Below are 18,602 nucleotides of genomic sequence, written 5' to 3' on the forward strand. Positions count from 1 at the left end.
TCCTCGCAAAGGTTAGCATATAACTCATTAGGCAAACCATCTGGACACCGAGCATTCCCCTTCTTTAGATTCTAAATTGCTGCTCTCACCTCCCCAGTATCTATTTCCCTAGCAAGTTGCTTCTGGTTCAATGCTGTTAACTGAAGCGCATCCAAATATGCATTTAACGACGTTTCAGAAAGGTGCTGATCTTCTGTACAAAGACTCTGAAAAAAGCCCACAAAGGCCTCCTCTATCTCGGAATTGGTTGTGGATAAAGCTCCCGTAACCTCTGATCTAACAAGTGAAATAACATTCTTGGAACGGTCTGATTTGGTTTTCCAGGCTAAAAGTTTCCCACAGCCTTCCCCATATTCATAGTGGGCAAACCTGCTGCATTTCCATGCCCTTCTTGCTTTCCTCTCTAAGAATAAGGCCAACTCGGATCTTGCCGATTCCAACTGAGCATTAAAGTACCCCATCTGACTCTCCTCCACCCTTAAAGTAGCCTCCTGCAATGAAGCCACCTTAAGCTCAAGTTGTTTTAATTGATCTTTCTCCACCCTGTATCTATAAGTGGCCAACCCCACAAGCCTACCCCTGATAAAAGCTTTATATGCATCCCACACTGTCTGCAATGTGGTAGACCCATAATTTAATTAAAAAAATTGATTAGTCTCCTTCCTCAAACCATCCACAATCAACTGGTCCAAAAAAAGAGTACGATTAGCCGTCCACCTGGGGGTAGGCACTAGGCTATTAAAAGAAACTTGCATTATTACTGCTCAATGATCTGAAAGATGTGCTGGGGCATGGCAAACCGATGTTACCATGTCCCTTACATGATGTTGGACCAAAAAAAAGTCTATCCTCGAATGGCGACCATATTTCTTGTCATTAAATGTGTACCTAAGACCCACCCCTCCCTTCTGGTGCCAAATATCTATTAAACCAAGATCCAACATTCCCTGTTTTATCCTTGACCGGGTTTGAGGTAACTTCACCGTTGGTCTTGGTGTAGACTTATCTAACATTGGGTTCAATAAAACGTCAAAATCCCCACCAACTATAAACGGGTATTTAGCAACCAATAACTGGTTAAAAAGGTCTTGAAAGGGTGAGGGGTCATCAACATTGGGACCATAATACCCAGCGATCGGAAACCAGGTACCGTACATGGCGGCCTCCACAATCAACCACCTACTCCTAGGGTCCTCCTTAACATTAGCAACCTTCACATACACTGATTTCTTTATCAAAATTGCCACCCCCTTAACCGCACATGATTGATTAGTATATGCACAATAGGCCACCCAATTCAGATGTTTAAGATAAACATTCCATTCGGTCTCTAACAAATTAGTTTCTTGTAAAATAATTACTTCCTCCTCTGCCCTCTTAAGGAAATCAAACATTCTCCTCCTCCTCCCCAGAACCCGTAAGCCATTAACATTCCATGATAGAAACTTCAACAGGGCCCTCTTCTGGCTAACCATTGTTGAAAAAAAAAATTATGCATCTGTTACTTTGCTGACATCAGTGCACACTTGACTTTTTTGGTGTCTCATTCTTGGAGGGGATAAGTTTACCCTCTTCACATCCTGCTTCTTCAAGACATGTTCCAGCAGAAAGTAGACCCAGCATTGGGCAAATGAGCAGCATTTTAAGCACAAACAAACTGGCTCCTGCTGCGAAGGAGATCTTTGTGGAGGTTTGCAGCTTAGCCAGCCAGGCTGAGGCCTGGGAGCCTCTGTCCGCCTTGCACCCCTCATCTTGACTGCCTGATTGGCTGTCATTGGCTGTAGAAGACCGGCAATGAACAACACAGCTCGAGGAAACACTGTATCTGGTGAACACTATGGGCCTGATTACAACTTTGGAGGAGGGTGTTAATCTGTCCCAAATGTGACGGATATACCACCCGCCAAATTACGAGTCCATTATATCCTATGGAAGTCGTAATACGGTGGGCAGGATATCCGTCACATTTGGGACGGATTAACACCCTCCTCCAAAGTTGTAATCTGGCCCAATGTCGGTGGTTGTGGGCGTAGGTCCCATTTTGTGCACTGGTGCTTGGAGGAGGAATCAGAGAAGAGATGTAGAGGATGTGTAACCGGTCCTCCTGTTTGCAATTTTTCTGGAACCTGGGGTTCTGGAGGTGCTGAAGCACCCCCAGACTTGGGGACACTTCCGAAATGTATTGGAAAATAACAGGCCCACCCTCTGACCAAGTTAGTTTGTGTGCAGCTCTTTTTGGGGTATTTTCTTATTGTAAAGCACAACTAAGCATAATCCGGATCACGTACCATGCTACGCTCCACTGTGTACACTTTTATTGTGTAAATCCATCTTTAGTTTGTCTGTCTGCAAAGTGATGCCATTTTGAAACTTAAACTTTAGCGGCACACTTGGTGGTCAAGAGGGAGGGTGAAAGAATGAGGCATGAAAAGGGTGACTATTCACATATACACAAGTAAACAACAATTACAGATATTTAAAATTAGGCCTTGACATCCAAGTGATGGAATAGGATGGGAACTCATTTTTGTAAGTAGATAAACTGATAAACCAAGAACATTCTTTTAAATTTGAGTGACTTGCAATGATACAATCTCAACAAGTTATTATTGCTCTGTTAAACTGCACCTTTTAAAGTAAAATTCACTCAATGCAAACCCATGATACACTTTTTTAGGCCAGTGTTATCTACCCTTAACTGTTGTGCTTATTTATCTTTTTCTCCTAGGGACATCAATACACTGTTCTGGTTGTGTTATACTATGTTATATTATGGTGCACTGCATTGCACTACGCTATGCTAAGGTATACTTTGACTGTGCAGCTGATGTAGTTGACGTTAATCTAGTGAAATCCAAGTAGTAAGTACATTAATCCACTGAATTACTTCTAGTTACTATTAAACAGTAAACGTATGACTCCTTAAAGGCTAACTCCTGGTTCTCCCATCCAGGCGGAGTGACCATCTATACTTTTACAGCACACACTTCCTAAAAACTCTCTTTACATTATTTAGGTGATCTGTGTTAGTACAAATTCGGGAATGTAATACATACAAACTCTTATAGCAGCAACAAAGAATAAAACAAATGAATCCTTTGCTAATAAGTAGTTAAGGAAAGTTGGAGAAATTTTTGAAAAACTCTCTAGTCAGTAAGTTAGTTACTAACTCTATTAAGAATAAGTACTAGACAGCAAAATCTTTTTTTTTGACTCTCTGCTGGAGCAAAATTCACAACCATATCTATGAGCCACACAAAGCTACTTGGGTGTACTTTCATTGCCTCATAGACAAGGTGTAAGACAAAGTAGCTCAAGTTGCTGCATTCCCATACTCTGCACCAGGGGGGCGTTCCATGGGCATTGCAGTGGGCTTTCCCATGCAACACAAATGAATTTTGATGCTGATTCACATTTGCAAGAGCCTGTAAACTTGGTGCAGCTCCAAAACCTTATGATGCCCCAGAGCATGCATAGCGAGGAGAAATTTTTCATTTCTCCTTTTCTTTTCCACTTTCCACATGTGCTGCATTCTGCAGCACACATAGAACGAGGAAAACACCTCCATTGATTGTTTTTGTGTAGGAAGGTGTCCGTTCCTGCACGAAAACAATTGTGCCAATAATGCAGACACATATGCACCATGGTGCAAAGGTGTCTGTGTTGGCGCTATGCAGCAAATTGTGTGCTTGCACGGGGGAAAGGACAGAAATGCACCGTATTTTGTAAACTGGGCTCATTCCTGCACTTTCACATTGGCATAGGGCAGCACAGCAAGAAGACTTGTGGCACTGCCTTATGCAAATTCCTTGTAAATATGCCCCTTTCTTTGGCATTGGCACTCGAACAGGCACATTTTTGCAAAAGGTTTTGTTCAGTGGGATCTCAGCAGTGGAAGGGCAGGAGAAAGAATAATTTGTTTGAGAGATTGTCATTTGATAGGTCACACAATTCAGGGCCTCATTTATAAAGCTGTAGTGGCACACTTCGCCACCAGAATGTTATTTTTTTGATGCTCCAGTTGCACAGTGTGCCAGCCCTTATTTACAAGGTCACGCAAAGTCACCTTGCGTGGCTTTTCATGGCCTTGTAAATATGGACCCCTTTCATGCATTTCACTGCTTGAAAGGGGTATGACTTGGATGTTGCTTTGGTGCAACACCCATGGAACCCAAATGAATTTGATGCATTCCTAGATTTACAAGTCTGGGAATGAGTCAGATTCCAATACCACCTCAGGGGCACTGTGAGAGTGTTGCAACAGGGAGAAATATACCTATTTCTCAACGTTATTTCCTATTTCTATATGTGCTGCTTCTGCAGCACACATAGAAAGAGGAAAACAATCATCACTGAAATGCAGGCTCCCTTGTACCATTTTGCAAGGGTGCCTATGTTGGCGTTAGGCAGAAATTTGTGCACCAGCACAGGGTGAGAGGGCAGAAATGTACCATATCTTTTAGATATGGCGTATTTCCTGCCCTTTCCCAGTGGTGCATGCGCCTCATGAGTGAGGTTCTCAGTTTTGCTGGTACCAGGCTCTCTCTTCAAATAGTGTGTGTGGGAAGGTTGTTGAAAGATGGTACACATGACTTATCCTGAGGAACATTATCATACTTCACACATCATACTGTACAAAGCTAAAACAGAATTATTTCTGCTGGTAGCAGAGCAGGGTATTATGATGTCTGTATTATTCTTGCCATCACATTTCTTATGGTATTTTGATCATTTGTTAGAAAATGATACTGTGTTGTGATGGCTGCTAGTTCTCCTAAAATTCTTGACTTCTGCTGCGGTTCAATTTTGTTAAATAGAAAAGACCTGACTTAAACAGTTTCCTGTAGCATAGTCGAGCTTTCTCCTGGGACAAAATGTAAAAAAGGTTTTTGAGTAGTAGAGAAATATTGTTAAGATCAATCTTGAAAACTGTGAGCAGGAGATCAGCTCCTGAACTCCTCACTAGCTCATCCTTTAAAACTGACCATCATAAGTGCCCTTCTTGTGGTTGCTTCTGGGCAATTGTTATCGTCTCTCACGCTTCATTTTGATGGAGAGTTTTCTCACTATCAAAGATCATATACAATATATGAAAATTGACAAATACATTTATAGACTGAGAAAAATGTAGTTAAGATGCAACATTAAACTCCATTTTTGCAAAGATGTCTGGGGGGACCGCTTCGTATGCTTCATTCTCTCATTCTCTCTTTGCCTCTCTCACACATTTGCTCATTTGCAATACTCTGATTTTTTAAACCCTGCCTGATTTCAGTGAGCTATTGCTATCGCTACTGGCCAGCACCCCACCTAGAAAATGTATCCAGCTCTACTGCCTTTTTATGAAATTGAGGGAGTCCATTACTTACCCAGGTACAGCCAGTAGGCGGCTGTGGGGTAATACTAGCAAATATTTAAGTCATCCCACACACCCTAATGTCTAACAACAAGCATGCACATCACTTGACTGTTACCACCAAAAGTGAATGGGACATTTAAGAAAAGATCAGATTTTCAACTTGAAGGCTTCTTGGTTGTCAGTGTTGGTTACAGCTGATCCCTGACTGACTCTGAGCCTCTACTGCCGGAGAACAACAGTTACTGGGGTTTCTTTATGGCTGACTTCTCCACACCCTCCGTCCCACTGGATAACCCGATTGACATCTCATCTCAGCGTCTCTGCCAGATCCGCCCAATATTTGCCTCTTATTTCTTATGCCGTTTTCCTGAAACTGCTGTCCTTAAAACATTTAAAATTCTATAAAAACACAGTCATAGTTGCAGCAGCATAACCCAACTTTATTATCTCCTCTTAACATATAATGTCGTACAACGTGTCATGTTAGCCGAAGCTTTGTCTTTGTGAGCAAGCGATAGATCAAAAGACGATGGTTCTGGGATCATGTGGAATGTTCTCACCAATGGCAGCTCTAGCACTGGAGAAGCCTGAAAATCCGAGTACAGAGATGGCTGATTGTAGGTCTGGGTAAGACTCGAGCTGGGATCAATGGTGAATTGCCACAGATGGCAGCACTTTAATCTTGAAGATGTCAAGTTATAAGAGAGCAGTGATGGTTTCTTCGGGTCAGAGTTTCTCTGTTAGTTATACACCATATTAAGGTCGGGTGAGAGAGTGTGAGAACCATCCAGGATGGCTCTGAGACAGCGCCTATCTCCTAGGTGACTCCTAGGTGACTCCCTGCAAGATCACATGTAGCAGAAAATCAGAGGGGGCCAAAGTGAATAATTCTTTAAATCAGAGATGTCTGTATAGCTCCAGGAAATCAGTTACAGAGCAATAACCTGAATTTGTAAGCATGTGAAATGCAAGGCAATTCTAAATATATGAAATGTAATGTAAATATTTCACACAAAATATATATATGATCCTTTATTATCTACCACCATCCCATTAATTTACCCAGTGGCAATGCTCCTCAGCCAACATGGAATGGATTTGACCCACTGGACCTACGTTGGAGACCCCTTTCTTAAAGGAATGAGCCCGTCCCTGTGGACATAGGGGAGACAGGTGGCAAGATTTTCACTGATTGTGTGGCGTGGAAGAGAAAAGCTGAGGCCCGATAAAGAACAGGATGGCGTCCTGAAAAAGTATGCAGCATTGAACAGCAAGACTTCCAGGACAGCCAAGAAGGACACATTAGCCTTTATTTGTTGTCTCTCTCAGGTGGTAAAGACTTGAGGTTCAGTACAATTTATAATGATCCCCTAACAGGAGCAGGCACTGTGCATGTGCAATGCAAGTCTAAGATGCTTGTTGCGCTACAGCAAAAGCGCTACTGCCGACTACAAGGCTGGTAAACGGTTGTGTTACACACGAACGGAACGACTTGCGACCCTGTTGGCAGGAGTGCAGGTTAATTGATAAGTGTGCGCTTTAGTGCCACCAATGTTGGGAAGTCCAGTGCTGCAGGCATCCTTACTGATGCATCCTTTATAACTGTACGACTTCAAAGGTTCACCTGCAAAACAAAAGCAACATACACACCATGGTCAGCAAAGAGGAGACTGAATGTCATTTAATTTATGATATTCCTACGTAGGGTGGAATTTGACAACATTTCCTGCCAACCCACTTGCTCAAGACAGAGCAGGACCTCAAGGCACATGTTAATTTCAATCTGAAAGCTGTAGAACTAGAGTATCCCCTTAGCACTTCCAACCTCAGACATCAGTGTTTTTTGGGGCTTGTAGGTGTGAATTAGGTTCCTTTGCATTTCTTTTAGGATAATTCTTATTTCTTTTAGAGCAGACTAGGAGCAGCATTATTCTAGGAGCCATTGGACAATTAAGATACAGCACATTTTCTCTATTCCTACTGCTTCCCTACCCCACAAGCATTGTTGTGTATCCCCATTTAAGAAGGAATACTCAGAATAGGGGGGATTCATTCTTGGAATGTTAGGATGAATGTTAGTATAGGTTCCTTTCTTGTTATTTATTATAGTTAACTTTATCAAAGTTGCTTCCCTCCCACAGGAAATGCTGCAATGCTGGATCGACTGCACACGCTTCTCTTTGGGATACGGGGGCTTGGACCCAGTTCTGCATGCTTGGTTTAGGGAAAGTTGATTCCCAGCCCCAGTCCAAAGCAGAGACTCCAAGGGTCAGTTGACTTACCCTCTTTAACAACACTGGAGACATTAGAGCTGGAAGAGCTCCAAGCGCAACTCTGGTAGCCACTGCAGAGGTTTTGCTGCTACTGGATGCCGGGCAAACCAAAGGACATTTCAGAGCTAGCCAAAAGTTGCACCTGTGTCTGTTGGACTCATGAGTGATGGTTGTGACTGGATTTGTCACTCGAGGTGCACACCAACCTCCACCAAATATTTTCACTATGACCACTGAGTTGCAAAAGCGGAGATCTGCATTGGTAGCCCTTTGAACCCTACAAAGAGGACTTTGTGGGACCCCAAGATCCATGGACAGAGTCGCCCCCACTCACCAGTGTACTGAGGGCTCAACTGGACTTCACCCCCACGGACCACACAGCATCAGGGGCATGCTTGAGCATCTTTAAGACTGCCTCCCTCAGCATCAAGACCACTCCATTGTTGTGAATTGTGGTCATCCTATAAAGTTTGGGTCTTGCTTTAAAAATTAGGTAACTGCCTAAAATTTCCATTCTGGCCCCATAGACGACTGTCCTGCTGGACGTGGTCGCCCAACTCATGCAGGATTTGTCAAACTAACTATTTCAAAATTTCAAAAGTTTACAAACATTTTGTTGGCCAGTGCTTGTTTGCGCTTGATTTAAAAGGTATTTATTTCTTCTAAAATCTGTCGCACCGGCACACTTCAGTAGATTTTAATGATTAAGGTCTCTAAAAATTCTTACAAATAAGCTCAGTTTTTTCAGATTGGTGTCTTGTTTCTTTCCTGTCGTGTGACTTTCTTAGTTTGTTGTTTGATGCTGTTAACTGCTTTACATATTGTTCCTTAAGCCTTACTGCTCACAGACACAACTACCTAGGGATGCACTAATGGTTAAGTAAACATACCTGACTGGACCCAAGATGGTATTTAAGAGTATACTACGCAATAAGGCTACTCAGCCCTATCATATAGCACATCCAAATCCTTACAAACTGTGATCCAAATATGTAAATCTCCATTGATGTGTGTGACCTTGTATTATCTCCCAAACACAGTAGAGTTCCACAGTACCTTCGCCAGGTTCATGTTTTTCTGAGAAGTGGAATGGATCTGGATTCCCTGGGCCTTTGCTGGACATGATGAATCAATGGAGGAGATGGAAAATGAATGGAGGATAGATGATGGGAAAGGACATAGTTGTAGGATGTGCAGATGAGTACAGAGGTCGTGGATTAATTATAGGGATTTTGATAGATGGAGGAGATGGGAATTAATTAAAATGACAGAGGATGAAAGGAGGAAACAGTAAATAAAAGTTGGCAACGGAAATAAGTGGAGGATATGGAGTATGAAGGAAGTACATTGAGGGTGTAGTGGGACTGGGGATGAATAGATGGAGGGTGAATGGTGAGATGAGGGTGTAGTGGGACTGGGGATGAATAGATGGATGGTGAATGGTGAGATGAGCAATTAATGGATCACTAGGGTAAATGATTGCGACGGAGATTGCCTGTTGAAGATGAAAGATGAAAAAGTATGGTGAAACAGATTGTAGATAGATGGATGAGAAAAAAGGAGGAGAGCAGGATATAGGGGATAAATTATAATGATGCTCGAGTGATGTTCAACTGATGCCTGATAAATAAGGGGATGGAGAATGGACAGAGCAACTGCTAAATAATGGAAGATATTTAGGATATGGAACACAAACTCATCAGATGATGATGGATAGGAAGGATGGTGTAAATGGAGGACATACTGAGATAAAGGGTGGAGGGGAGAATTCATTGAGATTCTAAGGGGTAAATACAGGAGACAGATTTTAATGGTCAATGCTTGTGACTGCAAGAAGCATACAGCTAAAAATGGAGCAAATAAGGGATAAGAGGATGATTGGAGAATAAGGCTAAAAATGTAGGCCTTACATGAAATAGCTGAAATGTTATCCTAGAAGCACTAAAGTTAAGGCAGCTGTCAAAGCCAGTCCATCATGCCCATCTGAGCAGGTTACCTGGTCGGGTTCCCGTTCCATTGAAGCTGCCACAATAGTAATGCGTCCCTGTGCACAAAACATCTTGAGTAGCAGTGCAGCCACTCGCTGACTGTTCACTGGTGCATTCACCACACTTGTACCCATTAGGGATGATGTCTATAGGGGCTGTAACTGCAAAGGACAGAAAGAGAACCAGGTTGTTTTCATTACACCACATATATCAGTAACACAAAAAGGGTGGTCATTCTGTGTGCTTTTTCCTTTAGAATTGTGTTGTGTGAAACAGTATTTATGGAAAGATCATTGTGTGCAATTATACTGGGAAGAGTTCCTGAACAAGTCAAAGATGTAATCGTACCTGTACAGCCAGAAAAACAACACATTCTAGATACATAAGTTTGTCTCTGGAGCAGTACTTGAGAAGATTTAAAGACTCTACAAAAAGGATAACCTGGTCATAAGAGACTTTGGGGGTCATTACGACCTCGGCGGTCTTTTCAAAAGACCGCCGAGGCCGCGGGAGACAGAATACCACCATTGCCGGCGGTATTTCTGTCTCCCTATTATGACATTTCCGCTGGGCCAGCGGACGGTAACAGTGTTACCGTCCGCTGGCCCAGCAGAAATGTCACATCAACATTGCAGCCGGCTTGTAATAGAGCCGGCGGCAATGCTGATGTGCAGCGGGTGCAGTAGCACCCGTCACGCATTTCACTGCCCGAAATTCGGGGCTATGCCAAGTGCATGGGCAGTGCAGGGGCCCCCAGGGGCACCCCAAGTGTGTACCGCCATGGACAGGCCGGCGGTCGGGGACTCATAAGTCCCAGGGCAGCGGTGCATGAACCGCTGCCCTGGGGATTATGACCGCCAGGCGGAATCCTGGCGGCAAAGTGGAGGGGCCGCCAACATACCGCCGGCTGCCAGGGTCGTAATGACCCCCTTGATACCCTTTCCATAGAATTCACTAAATGCACGAATAAACAACATCTAACAAAGGTGTTTGAAGGTTTTAAAGTATGGCTTCATAAAAGCCCATCCTTATTGATTATTTTAAAGAGCTGCATGAGTGTTTCACTGATTTGTAGTAGACACACTAAAGTGCTTGGCTAAGGCTGCTGTAAAATACCTCAACGAAAAGGTGAATAAAATTAGCACAGGGTTAGGAGAAGTCAACAACCCTTTCGCATTAGTAACCAACAAAAAATCCAAAAGCCTCCAACCCTTGCATTGTGATGGTCCAGGGGAAAGAAAATGTAATAGAACTGAAATTCTGTCTCACTGCTGACCCAGGTGGAGTAGGGAGACAGAGGCGTTGCTTCTTTGCCTACATGAGTTGTAGGCTGACCATGATGTCCTGGCTAGGGCCCCCACTAAAACTGCAATATATCTTGAGAAGACATCAATCAGTGTGCCTACTTAGACTGCTCTGAACGCTTCTGAGGCTAGTCAAAATGTGATGGAAAAAAATCAGTTAAAGCCTCAGTAAACTCTCAAGACTGAGAAGATTAGGGGTTGGAGCATAGGAACACCCCTTATCAAATACTACCTTGGAAAATGAGGAAGTTACCACCCAGAACCTTTTTTGCAGTGACTAATGAGACTCCTGTTAAAAGCCACTTTGGCAACAACGTATGTAACTCTGAATTGCCTGCCATGGATGCCTCATCCTACCCTACAACACAGTCCGAGAGCCATGACCGAAGTCTGAGAACCATGACCGTAAGAAATAGGACAAGAGATGTCACAGAATGAAACCCATGTGAAGACAGGGAGACCCCACATTAAAGAGTCGTAGGGCAGTTGGGCTAAAATTATCTACTCTGTATGATGAAAATCTGGAGGATGTATCAAAGTCCACTCAGTTGCAGTCAACCAGATGCCCTACTCATGCAGGCATCTGTAAAGGAAAGAAGGGTTGCATCCAGCGAAGCTTGAGCCAAAACTGAGGTTGATAACTGCAGAGTGTACCCTAGATTGAACGTATGGACTCTGCTTTTGGGGATTCTTGAATGTTATAGGTACTCTCATTTGAGAGAAAGTTAGAAATGACTCATTAGAAACCTTTACTGGGGAGGCTTGATGTAATTAAAAACCCAACTTTCTGGCGATGCCTTTGCACTAATTTTACATGGGTAAAAAAATAAATCTGTCATTCTTCCTCACAGACTTTCGTGATAACACTACCAGAGATGGGGACACCTTTTAAATTGGTGCAGTTATTGTCAGTCCATTGGCACTCAGGATTACCTCAGAGAACAATTTATACTGGTGGTGGTTGACCATACTACAAGATACCTCGATGGTATAAAAGGATGTAACTACTTCTGTAGTGGTCAGAGGTCCTGAGGCATTGTTACAAGCAAGTCGGTACCCAAGCAATTTTTTTCAAGAATTAATGCAGGTTATGATCATCTGAGATAAGGGCTGATTTATCTATAGGTTGCCCATATCTTTTCAGCCACAGATCATTTGACTTGTGATAGACTTGATATGTGACCCAAAAGATCACTTGAAGAGGCATTTCTTCCATTGCCTTTGGTTTGCTTAAGGTTGACGTACACCTTCTTTTGAACTTTTGCACACCCTGAGTCTCCTATTAGACTTGTGAAAATAAACTGGAAAAGCTTCCCCAGCATTCTTTGCATGTCACTGTAGACTACCTGGGTTGCCTCAGCTCTGAGATTTTGCCAAGAATATTTACAAGTTGCCAGGATTTGGATGGCAGTCAGGTAAGATCAAAAAGCCATCTAAAGAGAGTACAAACTTAGATATGTTGTTTGGGTTGACAAACCTGTGACACGCCTCAGATTAAGTGGACCAGTGCTTATTCATTTATGTAGAAATCCAATGAGCTGAACTACCTTGTTCCCATGGAGTCTTTCTTGTGAACAGATTGATGCAGCACTTTAACTGGGCTGCTGTGGTGCTGCCATGTCTGGCGCTTGAAGTGGAAAGGGAGTTTAAGGAAGGTGGATCCCTGCCCCAACCTCCTGCATGAAACGTTAATGATACTTGTGGGAGACAGCTAGTTTGTCTCCTCAGGGTGATTATCAGTAGCTATTCCATTAATTCCCTGAATTCTAGGATTAACAAGTCAATGTGTATTGATATGTATTTGCATGTCATAAATGAGATAGGTGGAGAGCCAGGCAAGTTTGAGGAAAGCAACAAAACTGATAGATATTGAAACTTCTGTGATGAACTGATGAACTTAATAGCAGCTAAGGAAGATAGGAGAAGTACCAGGCAAGGCTGACAGACAAATATGCATTACTGATGCTGCTAAGAATAGAGCATCATTCCATTCTATGCCTATACCTTTGGCGTCATTTGACAAACCTTCAAAACATTTTACAAAAAAACTGTGCTGTGATTCTTGTTGTGCATAGAACGTTTTGGGGAAATCTGTGAGTAAAAATGGGTGATTAAAAAAAGTGAGTTTCCATTGTTAATTCCCATATGAGTTTTGAACACGACTACAGCCCACACTGCTTGACAGAACTACACCAAATTTAGCAGAAAGCTAGATTTTGTTCCACAGGATGTGCTTCTTGTTATTTGGTGAAAATCCGCTCAGTAGTTTATGAGATATTAAAGGCAATCCACATTTGTATATCTGTGGTGGCGAAGCCTTTGCAAATAATAATGAGCTCGTGCAGGGATCTGCAGAGCTCTGATTGGCTGCCAACACTTCAACCAGGAAGTGTTGGCAGCCATCTTGGGACTCAGCTGAAAAAAACATGAATAAAAAGAAAAGCAGGCAGGTAAGGGATACACTAACACTTTGGCCTTGGTCCTGGGATGCCAAAGGGACCCCTCCATGGCAAAAACGTATTTTAAAAAATATATTTGCAGCTAAATTGCCAATATTCGCAAATTCACAGCAAAAAGTTTTAAAATGCATGCGCTTCTTATAACTCACCCCCAAGTGGGCCAGGTCCTGGGGGCATACTTAATTATGAACAATGCAGCTTAAAAAGAAATGTGTGGATGGTGCGTAAGGAACATTTGAAATTTAAAGTGCCTGGACCCTTATCTCAATGTTTCTATTAAAGGATATTTTGATGGACAGTTTTTTAAGACCTTGGCAGCTGAGCTGCAGTGTAAGTTGTAAGTTGGATTGTTATTTATCATTTGTTATTTGTGGGAGCTGATTTCATGTACTCAAATCCATTGCTCGATTCTTGTCATCCCCTCTCCCCCATTGCAACTGACAGGTTGAACCGAGCGTTATAGGAGGTTGGCCCTCTATGTAGTGTGCAAAATGTTGTACACTGTGCAGAGGGTCCGGGCAACCACATGTTGGTTTACAGAGGTAAAAACTAGACTACCTAATGCTCTAATTTTTATGGTAGCTTGGTCGACCAGTTAGGCTAATATTGGAGAAGTGCAAACCATTTGTTGTACTCACAGTATCAATAAATGATAACACAAACTCAAAAGAATAACTCGAGACCAATATACAGAAATACCTCAGATTTTTATATCATTTTTAAGATCAAGATCATCAGAATTTGATAGATACTTTTTAAATTATGAATTTTCAACGTTTAAAAAATGTCTCAGTGCTGTGTGTATTTATGCACCACAGAAATCAATGGAGAAATACTTCAAAAATGCATATAAAATCAGGCAATACGTTTAACAATGTCTCCTCCCGGTTGGAAGTCGAGGTCGTTAGTGGGCCACCTGCAGAAGTTCAGGCGGCTCCTGGTTTTGGCAGGAGCAGCTGCAGTAAGTCATTGGAGCTGGGGCAAGGCTACTACATGGGACCTCTTGGAAAAGCAATGCACAGGTAGACTTCAAGGTGAGCCCGGTGGGTCCTCTTGGAGTGTCAAGTTTGCAAGGGGTACGGGACCCTTAGAACAAAGCTGGATCTTTGGTGCAGGGCACAGGGTAGCTTGGTGCAGAGCGAATCTGTCAGCCTAGAGCTGCGTGTGCAAAGGTGTCCTTGGAAGCAGGAGGTAGGTCACTTTGAGAGTCGCTTGCAGGTCAGCAGGGTCAATCTTTTGGGACATCCTGTTTTTCTCTGAAGTCCCTCGACTAGGGCTTCCTCCTGGTCCTGTTGCAGTCTGGAATGGACTGTCCTTCTGGATGTTTGATTTTTTGGGGGGTCCAGTTCCCCTGGCTATTGCACTTGCTATTGGACTTCACTGGCTTTTGTGTCTTTGATGCAAAAGAGTGATGCCTGCAATTGTAGGGAGATCTTCAGTGATTTTTGAAAGAGTGGGCGTCCTCTGAGGATTTTTAGAGTCCGTCTGATTTCCAAGCAACACCTTAGCGGCGATTGTTGAGTCCTGGGTGCAGCAGGCAAAGTTTGACACCTTTTTCTTGATGCAACAGGACTTCACTTCTCTAGGCTAGGGTCTTCTTTGCTGCTGGTCTGCTTATGTCCTTGGAAACTGAATCTCTGGTCTAGGGGTGCCTACTAAATATTGTATTTAGTGGGCATTTAAGTGAGTACCTAGTAGTGACCAATGGGTTAGGTTAGGTTGGCTTAGGTTAGCTACACCCACTATGTGACTACTTCATGTGGCCAGAGGTCACTTCCCTATCCCTGATAGGCTATTTTCCTACCATGAAAGATGGGGGAAAATGAAATGGAGAGGTCACCTCGCATGCAACACCTTAGAGGTGATGCAAGCTGCTGGTGGCCACTCCTCCTGTCCTTTGTGTCTTTTCCCACCATTGCTCCCGCCAAAAGTGGGGCTTTGCAATGGAGGTGGCCATGTGCTGCTAGGAGCAGGACTGGGAGTTGAGTTTCAAAGGTCGTAAGCCCTTTGAAACTCACAAGCAGGGCAGTGCACATTCCTGAGGAGGGAAGTGTGACACCTCCACCCCAGAAGGGCTTTGTTCTGGGACCCAGAGAGCAGGAGCTCTCACCCCAGGGTTTCAGAATCTTGTTTGGTGGTGGCAGGCTTGTTGTGATCAGCCAGCAACCATGCCAATGTTAGTTAGATTTGCAGGGGTCACCTCTAAGGAGGCCCCTGGGTACTTTAGCAAAAAATCCAATACTGTTACAAGATTGGATTTACCATTCTGAGCTGTTTGATACCAAACAACCCAGGGTTCAGAGTAGCCATCATGTAGCTGTGAAACTCATAGTGACCAGCATCTAGCACGTACATTTAAAATGACTGCTCTGTTCACTTACTATGTTGCAAGTTTGGCAGGGACACAGTGGGGGCATATTGCTCATGCACCTATGCCCACGCAAACAGTATAATGCACCCTGCCTTAGGGCTGGAAGGCCTGGCAGAGGGGTGACCTACCAATATTGCATGCAGTGTATAGTTGACACGGCACATAGGCCCTCATTACAACCCTGGCGGTCGGTATTAAAGCGGCGGTAAAACCGCCAACAGGCCGGCCGTAAAAAAAATGTAATCACGACCTTGGCGGAAACCACCAAAATAGACAGCCACTTTAACACTCAGACGACCACGGCGGTACAAACAAACACCGCGGCAGTAACCGCCAACAGAAAGGTGGAAGACAAGGTTCCGCCCACTGTATTACAACAGTCCAATCGGCCACCTTTTCCGGGGCAGATTCACCGCGAACAAAAACACGGTGGAAACAATACTTGGAAGGGAAAACGCTCACCTCTACACACCCCGCAAGCAACCAGGACGCCATGGATCCCGAGCTCCAGATACTCCCAGCCTTTATCTTCCTGCTCCTCTACCAGGAACAACAAAGACGGCGGCGAAGACCACGGTGAGTGACACACAAACGCCACACGCAACACTCCCACCCCCACCCTCACCCACTACAACACATACACAAGTACATGTTGATACATTACATTAACAACCTCCAACCCCCCTTGAGGAATGCAAGGACAAAAGGCAATGAGTCGAACGGTTGTAATCTATTCAAATACAGTAATCAAATATATATATATATATATATATATATATATATATATATGTATATATTTACACTATAAACAAATATATACACCAAGAATACAAGTCCAAGGTATTCCACCATCATAGTCCGTGGACCACTGGGCCCAAAATGCATGGGCGAGGCCCACACTCAATACCCGATCAAAACGGAGAGAACACTGCTGTGGCATCAGATTGAAATACAACAGGCACCTCAGGGGGAAGGGAACGGGGGGCACCTCACCCGGATGAGTGCATGACGCCAGATCCACAAGGGGGCTCCATTCCCACTGCTGCATCCTGGGGAGTGCAAAGCCACAGTCTCACAAGTCTTTACAGTGGGTGGGTTGCCCACTGCTACATCCTGGGGAGTGCAAAGCCACAGTCTCACAAGTTTTTCCAGTGGATGGGTTGCCCACTGCTACATCCTGGGGAGTGCAAAGCCACAGTCTCACAAGTTTTTCCAGTTGATGGGTTGCCCACTGCTGCATCCTGGGGAGTGCAAAGCCACAGTCTCACAAATCTTTCCAGTGGGTGGGTTGCCCACTGCTGAATCCTGGGGAGTGCAAAGCCACAGTCTCACAAGTCTTTACAGTGGGTAGGTTGCCCACTGCTGTATCCTGGGGAGTGCAAAGTCACAGTCTCTCAAGTGCATAACAGTCTCCACTGGTTCTGGAGGGGGCTTTGTGCCCAGAGTGCTTCATCTTGCTAAGGACTCAGGTAGTGGATGTAAATCTCCACTGGTTCTGGAGGGGGCTTTGTGCCCAGAGTGCTTCATCCTGCCAAGGACAGAGGTAGTGGATGCCTTTCTCCACTGGTTCTGGAGGGGGCCTTGTGCCCAGAGTGATTCCTCTTGCTCGTGGCGGCCTCAGTAGCGTTGGAAGCTTTGGCGCTCATTGGCCTGCAGTGCTGGTGGCGGTGGTGTCCTGTTCAGCGGTGCTTGTGGCGGCGGAGTCCTGTTCAGTGGTGCTTGTGGCGGCGGTGTCCTTGGCAGCGGTGCTGGTGGTGGCGGTGTTCTTGGCAACGTTGCTGGTGGCAGCAGTGTCTTGTTCAGCGGTGCTGGTGGCGGCGGTGTCCTGTTCAGCGGTGCTTGTGGCGGCGGTGTCCTTGGCAGCGGTGCTTGTGGCAGCGGTGTCCTGTTCAGCGGTGCTTGTGGCGGCGGTGGCCTGTTCAGCGGTGCTTTTGGCGGCGGTGTCCTTGGCAGCGGTGCTTGTGGCAGCGGTGTCCTGTTGTTCAGCGGTGCTTGTGAAGGCGGTGTCCTTAGCAGCGGTGCTTGTGGCGATTGGTGACCTGTTAAGCGGTGCTTGTGGTGGCTGTGTCCTGTTCAGCGGTGCTGCTGGCGGCAGTGTCCTTGGCAGCGGTGCTTGTGGCGGCGGTGTCCTGTTCAGCTGTGCTTGTGGCAGCGGTGTCCTGTTCAGCAGTGCTGGTGGCGGTCTTGTCTGCCGTGCAGGTTTTCGCAGACTTGCCTGTTTTTCTGTGCCCCTTCCCCACCTTTAATGGTGGCGCAGCTGTCTTCACACTCCCAACTGTACCCCTGGGAGAGGCTTTGGTGGTAGATGTTTTGCCTCTCTCCCGCTGGGCACTGGCCAACTTTTTGTGCTTTTGAGGTGGGGGACTGTCCGTGGTCTGGCTCCTTGGCACACTGGCTGCCCTGCTGCCTGGCGCACTCCAGAAGCCGGTTACTACTGGCACCACTGTTCCCGCAGATGCTGTGGCTGAGGTGCTGGATTGGGACCTGGAAAGGCGGGCCCTAGGAGACTGAAGGGGTGGGGGAGGTGAGGGGAAGAGGTCAAGGTTGGACAGCAAATGTTTTTTGGACACATTGGGACGGGTAGATGGAGGGTGTTTGGGCATGGAGGAAGAGGTAGTGGTTTTAGGAGGTGAACGTTTGCTGACTTTGGGTGAAGGTGCATGGGCTGGAGGCTGTCGTGAAGTGGATGGCTGTTGGGTGGGTGTGTGGCTGAATTTGTGTACCTTGGGAGGTGGGATCACAGACACACTGGGAGAGGACACATGGGATGTGTGAATGGTAGTGGGGGTGGTGACTTGGTGACTGCGCGTGAGCTGGGTGTGGTGTTGGGTGTGCTGGTGATAGAGGT

General features: G+C 45.0%; 1 protein-coding gene across 1 annotated transcript in view; it reads right to left on the bottom strand.

Annotated features, from left to right (window-relative positions):
• Positions 1-5,778: 5,778 nt before the first annotated feature.
• The window catches only part of LOC138247447 (phospholipase A2 inhibitor and Ly6/PLAUR domain-containing protein-like), a 53,251-nt gene continuing 40,427 nt past the window's right edge, over positions 5,779-18,602 (bottom strand). The window contains exons 4-5 of the mRNA XM_069202073.1: positions 9,629-9,781; positions 5,779-6,983 (exon numbers count right to left, since the gene is read on the bottom strand). Coding sequence (XP_069058174.1) covers positions 6,832-6,983; positions 9,629-9,781 — 305 coding nt within the window. The 3' untranslated portion in view covers positions 5,779-6,831. The remainder of the gene's footprint in view (positions 6,984-9,628; positions 9,782-18,602) is intronic.

This window comes from Pleurodeles waltl, chromosome 7 (genome assembly GCF_031143425.1).
Source record: "Pleurodeles waltl isolate 20211129_DDA chromosome 7, aPleWal1.hap1.20221129, whole genome shotgun sequence".
Taxonomy (NCBI): Eukaryota; Metazoa; Chordata; class Amphibia; order Caudata; family Salamandridae; genus Pleurodeles; species Pleurodeles waltl.